Source organism: Sturnira hondurensis, unplaced genomic scaffold (assembly GCF_014824575.4).
Source record: "Sturnira hondurensis isolate 20B ecotype Veracruz unplaced genomic scaffold, ASM1482457v3 Scaffold0003874, whole genome shotgun sequence".
NCBI lineage: Eukaryota > Metazoa > Chordata > Mammalia > Chiroptera > Phyllostomidae > Sturnira > Sturnira hondurensis.
In genome coordinates this window covers 2,006,597-2,019,236 of record NW_028076505.1, presented here as the reverse complement: position 1 = coordinate 2,019,236, position 12,640 = coordinate 2,006,597, and the positions used below count along the sequence as shown (strand labels likewise).

The 12,640-nt window shown below is 50.9% G+C and overlaps 1 protein-coding gene across 1 annotated transcript in view; it reads right to left on the bottom strand.

The window, feature by feature from the left end:
* The window catches only part of BACE2 (beta-secretase 2), a 72,500-nt gene that overhangs the window by 34,160 nt on the left and 25,700 nt on the right, over positions 1 to 12,640 (bottom strand). The window contains exons 2-4 of the mRNA XM_037042991.1: positions 10,511 to 10,599; positions 3,605 to 3,821; positions 353 to 481 (exon numbers count right to left, since the gene is read on the bottom strand). Of these exons, the coding sequence (XP_036898886.1) occupies positions 353 to 481; positions 3,605 to 3,821; positions 10,511 to 10,599 (435 nt within the window). The remainder of the gene's footprint in view (positions 1 to 352; positions 482 to 3,604; positions 3,822 to 10,510; positions 10,600 to 12,640) is intronic.

Below are 12,640 nucleotides of genomic sequence, written 5' to 3'. Positions count from 1 at the left end.
CTGTGTGTGTTTGCTTGTTGAGAGAGAGAGAGAAAGGATATACAGGTGTCCCTGTCTCCCAAACTTATGAAATCATAGGTGTCCCCTTTGCCTCTCCTCCCCAGAGATAGGCCCACCTGCTACACCCCCCACGGTTACCTTCTTGCCCCTCCCCCACCTGTCAAAGACAGTTACCTTTCAAAGGGAAATTTTAAAAACCTTTAATGGAATTTGGGGGGAAGCAATGAGAACCATCTTTGGCATGGCAGGCAGATTAGGAAAGATGAAAATATTTCTATCAGCATCTTTAAACAGAGAAAAAGAGCCCCAACGATGTGTGAGTGTCGCCTCTTTGAGACTAAAAGATACCCACAAGACTACCTCCGTTGGTACCGGCGCCGGTTCCTGGCCATCCCACTCCGCACATCTGCATGGAGAAAACGTTGGGGATCTTTGCTTGTGCGACGATGGAATCGAAGAACGTCTCCAGAGAGCTTGACGGCTGTAGGAGGGCGGGCGAGAAGGAACAGGGCTTCATGACTCACAGTCTACGTGGGGACGACCCAGCACAGACACCACTTGCTATTTAGTTTTTTCATCCCTAGACAATGAGGCTTATGATGAAGCACCTTCCACAATAATTCAGAAACCTCCAACAGGACTGACTTCCTACGACGTGGCAGGTTTCCTTTTGGTACGGCTGTGCTGTAAAAATGAGAGTGCTTCCGGAAGCTAGCAGGATGCTGTCACGTGACTCATTACGACAGCCCGGGGCGGCCAGCGTGGGGAGAGGTGGAAGCGGGCTCCCGAGGCAGGTGGCGGATCCTAACTGCAGACGTCTCAGGGTAAGGAGAGAACGGGCCTCCCCGAGTGGGAGTCTGTATTGACCTCTTTCGGCCGCAGTTGTGTAAGAGGCGCCGGGCCCAGCGGACAGTCTATCCCAGATCCCAGACCATGGCACATGGCTGAGCTAGGCCAGCTGCCTACTGAACTCTGGGGGGACAGGGAATCGCAGAAGAGACAACAGTAGCCTCCCTGAGTTGAAAAGCTGCATCATCCCCCATCGCCGTAAGGGACTCTGCGTCTTCCTTACACATTCAGGGGACACCCCCATTTTCCAGGACTCAAAAGAGAGATGGTCTACAGACGGCTCTGAGTTGGGGGTGGACCACGGGTCCTGGAGGTCAAAAGGGTAGGTGACTGACTTGCATTTGGATGTTGGCAACCAGGAGATAACCAGGAGATATAGGAGTTAGTCACCACAAGCGTTGCTAGTTCTTGGAGAAAACTTAACTGCAGTAGTGTGGAGGCTAAAAGCACATTCAAACCACCCAGAGCTAACAGAAGGCACGGGCATTTATTATCTACACCACGGTAAAATTGTTACCTATAATCCTGGAGGCAGGAAGAAGAATAGAGCCCATTATCTAAAAGATATAAATCTTCCCATTTGGCGAGTCCATTGGCACTCTTTCCCTCTCAGCCCCCGTGGATGTGGAGGAATTTGGCACAGTCTCGGTGGACAGTCTTTGTCCCGGCCCTTTGTGTTTGGGCCCCTGAGGGAGACGCCAGCATCTCTTGCATGGGTGGGGCCGGGCGCTGACCCCTCTGCGGCTCTTCTTTTGTCCTTCTCTGGCCTGGAACTGAGTCCTGGTTCCGCCACCTGCCAACCCTGTGACTCGTCCCTTTGTTTCCTTATCTGCAAAATGGGGACCGTATCAGGATCCCAGAGCCGCTCTGGGGCTTAAATGGGTCAGTGTCACATGAAGGGCTCAGCAAGGTGCCTGGCACACCGTCAAGTCATTCTTCGGTGGGACTGTGCCCAGCATCCTGCACGGGTTTCAAAGTGCACCGTTTCCACCACCAGGAGACCCTGACTCAGAGGTGTGTGGTCAGACCCAGGCATCTGCCGTGGGGGAGAGTCTGTGGGGGGCTCTGACACACATGCCTAGTGGGCTGCATCTGGGATCGACGGGGGACCGCCACACACTATGGCTGCCACCCCCTGCTCGCTCAACCTACTCCAGAAATGCTTCTGGACCACAACCCGGACCACCCTGACCACCTGTGGCCAGCCCTGCTTCCTACGCAGCCTGTGGCTGTCTCCCGAACGCCCAGATGTGGGGCCACTTGCTGGTGGTCTTGGAATTACACCGATGAAAGATAAAAGGTCGTGTGGGGAGTCTGGACAGGCCCCCCAAAGTCCCGAGTAGTTTATTCCCCAGGGGAGCTTTACACATGACTAACTCCAGACGCTTCCTCTACCATCTTCCAAATGGTCAGCATAAAAACAGACACACCCACACCTTTGATTTTCAAAGTCACAGGAAGAAAACATATTTTGCCCAAGGTCACGTTGTCGGTGAAAATGTACTAAGTAATTGAGTTATTACCAGTTCTGAGTGTCACATTAAGCTCAGCCTATGGTATTGAGAAAAGAGGGGGCTCCATGACCACCCCAGGCCCCACAGACAGAGTGGGACATGACCCAGGAGCTCTGGCGGCCCCGGGCGAGGGGCAGACCCCTGGTCCTCAGTGTGCATGGTTTTCGAGTGGGGCTAACTTGGCCTTACGGAGTCTGCCTCATGTAGGCATTCCATGTTCTCCACTTTGAGAAGTCCCAGGGCTGGGGAACCCCTGCTAGCTGCCCCCCACCACTCCCTGCCTCAACCTGCCTACACCATTTGCTAGGGGACTTGAGCTGAAACAAAAGTTCTTAGGAGGAAAGAAAACAAGCTTTCCCTTGGGGCTCCCCACGGACCAGTAGGGCTCTGTTGTTACCGGGCTGCTGCTTCTCCAACCGGGCTTGTTTTTGGTTTCCCACTCAGCTCTGGCTCAACGCCTGACCCCGAGCAACAAGGTGTGGTACAATCAAAGGCAGGAGGGGGGGCCTCCTTCTGCTTTGCTCAGGTGTCCTGGCCGGAGGTGCCCCCATTGCCTGGCCTGCCTGCCTCTGGCCACCCTTCTGGGTGGAAATACCCCAGGCTTTGGTGAACCAGCCTCCCTCCTGCATGGCTTCCCTTGGGGGGGCCCAGTAAAAATACTAAAGACCGTTCAATTCCGCCTTTCCCTGTTTTGTGAAGGTTTCAAACTTCCTCCTGGGCCCATTACTCCTTCAAGTGCTCCAGTGGCAGGCTATCTCCTCGGAGGTGGTCTGGAGCCACGGGAGGCAGTCCCAGGCTCTCTCAGCCTGCGGGGCCACCTACCCCTCCATGGTCCCAGTGTCTCCCGGGGGCTCCATTTCCATGCAAATGCATGGACTGAATAAATGTGTTTTCTTTTAATCCTCCACTAATCAAAACTCCTAGACAAAACTACACTCAAAGTGATTCAGATTTTATTAGTACAATATTTTTGAGCTATACAAGTAAAATAGATAAAAACAAAGACAAAAAAGGAACGATACTGGTATATCTTGCAGGAAGGTTCAAAGAATTGTGCCATGGACCTTTAATTTAAAAACGCTTCCAAATTCCATTCACGGTGTGACCAGGGCTCTGTTTCAACCCCGTGCTTCTAAGTGACTACCTCCGACAGCCTGGACCCATGTGTCGGCCCCTCTGCTGATGGGGTTTCAGAATTTCCTTGCTCCACTCAATTCACTGAGAAGCCGGATCCCTCTTACCTTGGCCAGGGCAGCGTAAGCGAGTCCGAGGATCCCATTCCACTTAATCCCAGGCAGAAAGAAATTGTCTGACTCAAAGATGGTGGCGATGTTGACGAGGAAAGAATTATTGAAGCCTTTTGGGATGGTGACCAGGTCCTCCCCCACCAGGCCAGTCCAGCTCCCTTGTGTGTACTTCACGGTGACATCAAAGCCCTTGGGACGGTATGTGCTGGACCTAGAGGAAGAGGAGAAAGCACCGCATTGGGTCTGGGTGTCTCTGTCTTGGGAGATGACCTAGCGACTGCCGTCCTCAAGACAGACTCAATGGGAAGCAGTTTCTAAGGGCGTTCCGTGGATGAAGTTACACTTCCCACCAAAATGTAATTGCTGCTGTTTGGGTGGCAATGCTTCTGTGCCCAGTGTAAGGAAATATTGAGGTTAACAAGTGGCCCCCGCGTCTAACACTTCTCTGTGCGCCAGACAACCTGGAGGCCAGGTGCTTTATTTAACCGTGTTAGCCTGTGAAGGCACCAATGAATCCCGGCACCTGCCTGGCCATCTGGCTATGTGGGGGCCCTGTATCACTGTTTTGTGACACGGGGAGGGGCCAGTAGCCTAGAACGAGGTGCCACCAGCTTGTGCCAGAAGTGATCTAAGGTTCAGGTTTGTACAAACAACCAGTGTAATGAATAAAGATGGAGCCATGCCCACCGATGCTGCTGGCCTTCCTCCTTGGGCCCCACTCGACCTCCTGGTCTCATGGGCCCGTTCAAGGCTCTCTCCTCTGATGCCCCAAAGCTGATTAGACTCACAGCTAAATATGAGAGATGAAGCTAATGGCACGCTTTGACACAAATCACTGTGACACCCTCTGGAGCCTCATGCGCACGGAGCCCTCAGGGTGGGAGTTACTGCAACACAATAAGAGAGCAAGACAAGATGATGAACAGGGCCAGGAAAACAGGCAGACAGCAGGCGAGTGGACACGTGAGATTCCAGACAGGGAGGAGAGCCGTCCTGGGAGCAGAGCAGGGTGGGGGAGGGCAGGGTGGCTGTGCATAGTCAGGAGCCCAAGGAAGGTCTCTGGGCAGAAACCTGAGCGTTGCAAGCCCATTCCTGCAAGAACAAACAGATTCCTAAGAGAAAAGGCAAATCACCGGACAGGCCATTCTAGAGTGTTCTTGTTGGCTCGAATTTTTCCCTTCACTCTGTTTTAATAGTGAGTCTCCAAACAGTGATGTTAACAAGGCTGTGTTTTAGTTCCATGAACAAGTACAGCCTTCTTTGGAAGTTTAGTCAGAGATGACAAGAACCTGTTTTTTTTTGGTACATCTGAGAAGTTTCAAAACGATGGTGTTTAGCCCTGACTGGTGTGGCTCAGTGGACTGAGTGCTGGCTTCTGAATCAAAAGGCTGCCAGTTCGATTCCCAGTCAGGGCACATGACCACAGGGACCTGTGGGGTGGTGGGCCAGGTCCCCAGTTGAGGACGTGCAAGAGGCAACCTATAGATGTATCTCTTGCACGTCAATGTTTCTCTCCCTCTCTTTCTCCCTCCCTCCCCCTCTTTCTAAAAATAAATAAAATCTTTTAAAAAATGAATGTCTTTAATTCAGTAAACTGCACTTCTGAGAATCTGATCTTTAGCAAATGCCCAGGAAGCAGACAGAGGTTTATGTACAAAGACAGACGTTATGTTTTATTGATCATGGCGAATAGTTAGAAACCACCTCAGTGCCAGTGAAAAGGGGATGGTTTTAGTAAATCATCATATGTCCACATGACTAAATGTCACACGGCTCTAAAAAAACAGTATCTACTAAGAGATTTTCCATGATGTACAAAACTTAAGGTAACAAGTTATCTGTGGGGCAGAATCTTCTTCAAGACCATTAATTATACTCAGATATCGACAGAGGCCACCCCGGACTGCACAGTGAGCTTTCTGGGGGGGGGGGGGGAATGCTCCCTCTTGTGGTTAGGCCCTTGCTCATTTTCTGCACATACGACTTTTTTAATTAGGGGGGAAATGATTTTTAAAATGTCTGGCAGACAAACTTTGGAGAACTTTTAGTCATTCTGACTTCATAATGAGATACGAAATGTGAAGAATGTGTAGCTTTGATATTTACCGTGGTAGCTCACACACCTTACAGTGAGAGTAGCATGGAGTGAATGTTTTGGGGGCACACCTCCAGACGAGGGCCGGCACAAACGGAAACGTGAGAGTGGGCGGGCCCTGGGACCCTCCAGAAGCGACACAGGTAATGTGCAGAGTCTGTTCATGGAGAGGCGGGCCCCTGAGGGGTGGGCCCCCGGGGGGTGGTGAGATGACCAGCTTAGTGCCAGTGGAGATTCCGGTGTGCTTGGTGGGCAGCCAGGACTGCATTTATTTATGCTGAATAGTAACACAGCAAATTACTCATTCCCTTTTGACAATTTGGGGTCATTGCTCGAATTCAAAAATACACTCTTGTTAGCAGAAGATGCTAATTATTTTGAAATGCTTAGAGAATTCGATCTAGCACAGGGTTCGCGCCCCTTTTCTGTAAAGAGTCAGAAAATAAATGTTTCAGCTTTTGTGGGTCACGTGACTTCCGTTACAACGGCTACTGCCCCTCAGTTCTGCAAGGTCGCTGAGCAAGCAGCCTCTGACAAGACGTAAGCAAATGTGCCCGGCTGTGTTCCAATAAAACTTTATTTACAAAACAGACAGCAGGTCTGATGCAGCCTGTGGGCCCTCATTTGCCAACTCTTGATCTTGAAGACTAGTTATCCCCTCAAAACAGCAGGAAGCACCATGAATTTCCTTTGAGAAGTTGTTTTATTGTTAGAGTATTTGGGCTACCAAACACATTAGAAGCTGCTAGTGTTGACGATAAGAAATTGAGCATGTACGGAGCACGTCTTCTACAGTTTCTGACCCGGATGTTAGTACCCTCTCGGGGGCAATATTCTGGATATCTGGTTGCCATTTGTGGAGAGATGAGAGGCAGCTGGGGTTATGTTGCTCAGGTCCAGCTGCCAGGTCAACCATTTATCAGCCCCATGACTGCAGGCCAAGTTATTTAACCTCTCCGTGCCTCAGTTTCCCCAACTGAAAAATGGGGCTAATGTAGCATCACACCTCTCGGGGTGAATTCTGAGGATTAAAAGAGTGTTATCGCAAAGCATTCAGAACAAAGCCCTGCAACGCAGTAGGCAGGCACACAACGAAAACAGCTGCTGTGACCACAATGACCTAATCACTTGCTACCTTTAGTCAATGCCTGAACTACTAAAAAATGTAAGTTTTTTCCCCCTAGAAATGCTTCTCTAGTGTTCCTCTTACTGAGTATCAAAACTGTCTCATTCTGAACTCTAACGGGCCCCATGGACAGGGGCAAGTGTGGGGAGAAGACTCGGTTAAGGTGGCCAGGGAGGTGGGGGGTGGCAGAGGGGCTTCGCAGGTTTCTTTCTTTCATTTTTCCTTTTTTAAATCCTCATTTGAGAACATGCTTATTGATTTTAGAGAGAGGGAGAGGAACATTAACCAGTTGCCTCTCACATGTGTCCTGACTGGGGACTGAACCCACACACTGGCACGTGCCCTGACCGGGAATCAAACCTGCGATCTTCCGGTTTACAGGATGCCACTCCAACCCACTGAGCCACACCAGCCAGGACACCTTGCAGGTTTTCAGAAGAAAGAGTGTGGTTGTTCCAGACCAGCACTGCCCAAGAGACATTGCTGCAAGAAACAGACTATATTGATGGCGTCCAATATGGCAGTCACAGGTGGCTACTGAGCACTTAACATGTGATGATCGTGTGCCTAAAACACAGAACATTTATTTAACATTAAATTAAATAGCCACATGTGGCTAGTGGCTACCCTTGAGGAAAGCACAGTCCTAGATAATGGGAGAGAAGTAATCCTAAATTCATACTCCCTGGGATCCTCAAAGTACACCTCAAAGAGCAAAAGCCCCGGGGATGAACTGTAAGCAGCTCTCAGGTTCATTAACACACAGTCTCCAGCGCTAAGCTAAAAAACAAGTGTGTTCCTCCCCCCTCATGTTCTAACCCACTACTCTTGGCACCGAAAGGCCTTGGCTCTCGATCACCCTGCACATTAATTAACCAAATCAAGAGAGAGCCAAGATTGGCTTCTCCCTTGCAGCATCCGTTCTGTGTGCTTAGAAACAGCAATCAATCAAGGATGTGAGGAGCCAGGAAAAAGTCCACTCACAGCAGTGAAATCACTTTGGAGCAGATTCAGGAGACGTTCTCCCTCTCCTAAGACAGTCCAGGGAATGCGGGATTGGAAAGTGAAGTCAGCCGAATGGAGGAGAAAGGAGCCCAGCACATTCCATTTTCACTAAGGAACAGGACTGTTCTCGGAGAACGTGAGAAGGCGCAAGGGCGGAGCGTGAGAGCTGAGCCTTCGGGGCACCTCTGCTTGTCCTACGTCACTCCCCGCCACAACCCAGAGGAGTCCCTGAAGGACCCTACTGACACTTTCCTGGGGTGCTTCTGCCCATTTCAGAGGGTTACCGTTGGGGTGGTTGGCCTGACCCGGGGACCAGATGCCCCTCGGACTCTTCCATGGTTCTGGAAGTGACTGAATGGTGGGTCGCGATGGCCCAGGGGCTCTCGGTTAGCCTGCCCAACCTGGCGGTTCCTCAACATTCTCCACCACAGCACAGGCTCACCTGGGATCCCCTGTGGTGAGCCCCCTCCTGGACACACAACACCGGCATGCTCAGGCAGTTCACTGAAGGATCTAGCAAGAGCAGCTGTCATTGTCCCCTGGACAGGTGAGGCCCAGGTCAGCCTCTCTAAGGAGGTCACCAGGTACTTCTTGCATATTCTAATTCCACTTACAGGCATCAGTGGAGGAAAAGGAACTGCTCCCTCACCCCAGCTGCTCTGTGGGCTTCACCCCAGGTGGATACGGGAGGAGAAATTTTAATAGAAATGTACTTAATTTCCTGAATAGATTAGTAGGTCAGAGGGATGAGTATACTGACTCTCTGATCAAGCCAACTGCCTGGAGGCTGCTTCATTGGCTAAAAAAGAAGCACATCTTTCAAAACACACTGTTTTCTTTTTGCTACGTGGTAATTCGCTGAACACTCACCACCATGAAAAGCGGGCTTCTGACAGGAACAGACAACAGAACGACTAACGGTAGCCCAGCATCTCACTCCATCAACCAAAGAGATCTTGTCAAAGAACCCCAGGCCACATCTCCAATTACTGGGGACATGTTTCAGGGAGCCCTAAACTCTAACCCTCAGGTCTGGGGGACTTGAATCAGAGGCTGAAAAAACCCAACCAGAGCCCTTGTTATAACTAAGGGAGATCAGAGAGACAAGCAAACACAGGAACATCACAGCTCAGGGCTGCCTCTCGGAACAGAAACCTTTGTGAAAACGGAGAAAAGCAGAGAGAATGTTCTTCTGGCTTCCATCAAGTGCCATGGTGGAAAGTGTACTGTAGGCCAGGTCCAAAGTCATCTGAATGCGTCGGGCAAATGAATCATAGGTCATTTACACAGAGGATGAATTACGTTCGTAGCTTTGCAATAACAGATCTGTGTTAACGTACGTCTGAGAAAGCAAGGGAAACCAGAGGAGGGGAGAGGAGAGAAGGTAATGTGAATCTCAGCGTGGGGGCAGGGATGCAGCTGGCGGCCCAGAACTTGCCTGCAGCTCCGCGATGTGCCACCCCAAGCTGGCTCAGCTAAGAAGGCACCCTGCAGCCCTGTGGAAGAATGTTCTCTTCACAGGGAAGGCAGTATCAGGGACAGAGGCCAAGCGAGAGCAATGTTCTCCGGGCACAAAGGAGGTCTCAGTAACACCTGCAGAGAGGAGCAAGTCCTGCTGCGGTTTGGACGGCAGGGGTGCCGGTGCGATGAAACTGGCAACGCAGTTTCGGGGGGAAACTTCGCCAAGAGTCTTTGCTGATCTAGAAACTCACGTCATGAACCCGTTGTTCTGGGCACCTGAGTCTATCTCAGTCTGCTTTTTATCAGTCTGCCTGGGCACTTCCTGCCTGGGGAGGGGTTCACAGCGCCCCCTACGTCACGTGTCTCTTACTGAAGTCGAACCAGAGTGTTCACATGTTGAGGTATGGATCCGCTCTCTACAAACGACCCCCTTTTACTCTGCCCTATATTACATCAGGGCGATCAGAACTACGGACATAGGCTAAGTTACATTACGCTCGCCCTTCATTTCAGGACATCGTGAGGAAACTCCTTGTAGAAACTACTGGCAACGCAAAGGTGACTTTGCAATCAACTCAGGCCCCGGCGCAGACAGCCTCATACTCGCCTCCAGTGTCCCTGTCCCTGCCCGAGCTGCCTCCACTTTAGGACCAGAGTGGCCCACTGAGTGGGCATCAAAGGGTCACGTGCGCCCTGCAGCTCAGGTGTCTGACATGCATTTTCCTAAGGTGATTCTCGTGAGATGTACAGAGACTATTAGAATTCCCTATGAATTCCCCTGGAGTGAACACACACACATATGTGCACACGCTACACACACATCACAAACGTGTATATATACACATTATACACAACCACACACTACACACATATCACAAAATATACATGCACACACTACACATTATATACACAACCACACACATGCATATGCACATACACTACACACATCACAAATGCACACACTACACCCATACTACACATGTACACACATGCAAACAACTATATACATATACACTACACACGTCAAACATGTACACACATACACATACACTACACATGTACACACACACTACACACACACTCACAAACATATACGCATACACACAGCTTCCTTAGAATGAAACAGGTTTTTGGCTGTTTTGCTCTGGGTACTTGGAAGTACTGGTGTGGTACCCCTAGACCTGGCCCTGCCCACCACAGACCCGTCACTCACCGCTCTGTGTCAAAGTAGGAGTCTATGTAAGAATGCGGGGCACCAGCCACGGCGAAGTTGCTGCTCCCAGTGTCAACGAGAATCTGCAGCTTTTATTTTTAAGGGGAAAAGAGAGAAATCATCAGGTTACTTGAATAAGGCCAAACTCTTGAATAATTCTTTTAAAAACTAAGTCCCAATAACTTACTACTTGGAAAAACATTAATTAGAAAAATTTTAAAAACCTGCTACAAAATTGACGTCTGAGCCCAGTATTTGCAGTGGGGAGGGGATACTGTGTCACCCGATACACAGCAAGCTTTACAGAGAACAAACTCTGTGAAGTAACCTCGGTTTCCTTTCAAAGCCACTGCTGCAAGCCAGGCAGGGCCCCACCCCCTGCCCCCAGCCCCCCACCCCCCGGGGTTTTTGCCCAGGCCTGTCACCTGCCTGGGGGCCCTGACTCCTGCTTCTCCAACCTCACTTGGAAACCCTGATCCAACGGGGCCTCCCCTCACTTCTGCTGCACGACACCTGGGGACACCTGTCACAGGTGTCAGCCTTCAGTTTTAACGAGGTATAATTGACACGCAACAACAATGCGAGATCTCAGATCGCCCATTGGTGAGTTTAGATGTGCAGTGCACCCAGGCCAAGCCGTTCTTTCCAAAAGGCCCCTTTAGGCCCCTTCCCCGTCAGTCCCTCCCGGTGGGCAGTTCCCATCCCTTCCTACGTCACACTCTGTTTCAGTCTGGTCGTTTAGGATCTTTATGGAGACCCCGTCCCTGGGCATAATTGATCAGATCTTCGTCTTTTGGTGATTGATTCCCCGAGCCCCTCTCTTCCCCAGGGAGGCCGGGCTGAAAGTGCCAGCCCTCTAATCCCAGGGTAGGGTTCCAAGACCAGCTCGTCAATGTACCCAGGGTGTGGCTGAAAGGGCCTTGTTGTGAATGACAAAAGAGTCCTTTGTCACTGTAATCACTGGGGAAGTCCAAGGGCTTCTGGACCTCAGCCAGGAACCGGGCCGAAGACAGAATATACAGCGTCCAGCATAAATTACACCCATTTTTATTACAAACTCAAACCCATGCAATTCTGTAACATAACAGTATCACACTGAAGCACACACCATGTGACATTTGAGGTGAAGTGCTCAAACTTAAACTATAAGTTATTACACCCATATCACTACCCTACCAACCGCACTCAAGCAGGCCTTACTCCTGCCTGACCCTATACATTTCTTCCTACAAACTGCAGGATCCAACATGGTCCATGTGAAAATAGCGAGTGCCCTGACCTTCTCCATCATCTGCACAAAGTTCCACATGCAACCTGTCAAGCACCAGGGCCAGTGTCCTAACAGCAGACGTCCGGTCCAAGTGGGCACAAGCTAACAGATGCGACTCACGGGGCCCTCTGCCAGAATTCCCTCCTGAGCCCTGACTGATGTGACTCGGCGGGGGTAGGGGGGGCGGAGTGGGGGGCTGTCCTGCAGAGCGAAAGGTTGCCCGTTGGATTCCAGGTCAGGGCCCATGCCTGGGTTGCAGGTTTGGTCCCCGATTGGGGCGCAGGTGGAAGGCAACAGATCAATGTTTCTCTCCATCTTTTTCTCCTTCTCTCCCCCACTCTCTAAAATATTAATTAATGACTAATTTTTTAAAAAGGAATTCCTTCCTGAGATAAATCGGAGAATTCCAGGCTTTTCAGAGAGGAGAGTGCGGCTGTCAGCCAAGACACATGGAGCCCCCTGAGGCCTTTCTCAGCCATTGAAAGTCACAGATCAGAGGATGCAGGTTCCCGAACCCACACCTCTCCACACTCGTGGTCCACAAGGAAAGCGTCCCAGTGGCACAATGGTTTCCTGGGCCTCGCTGGCCGCCACACGGCCAATAGGCCAGCAGGACGCTGTGCCGAGACCAGCCTGCCCGGCAGCCCGGGTTCCCAGGCTGGCATTCCGCATCCCCACCCCCCAAGCTCCTGCGCAACTGGGTGTGGTCGGCATACACAAGACTATTGTCCCGGGCATAATGGCCCCAGTGATGGGGAACGGTCTTGGCAGACATTCACTCTTCTTTCCAGAGTGTGGACTTCTACCCACAGCCTCTGCATCCTGTCCGAGCCAAGTCCTTTTCCACACCCTTGCCCTCG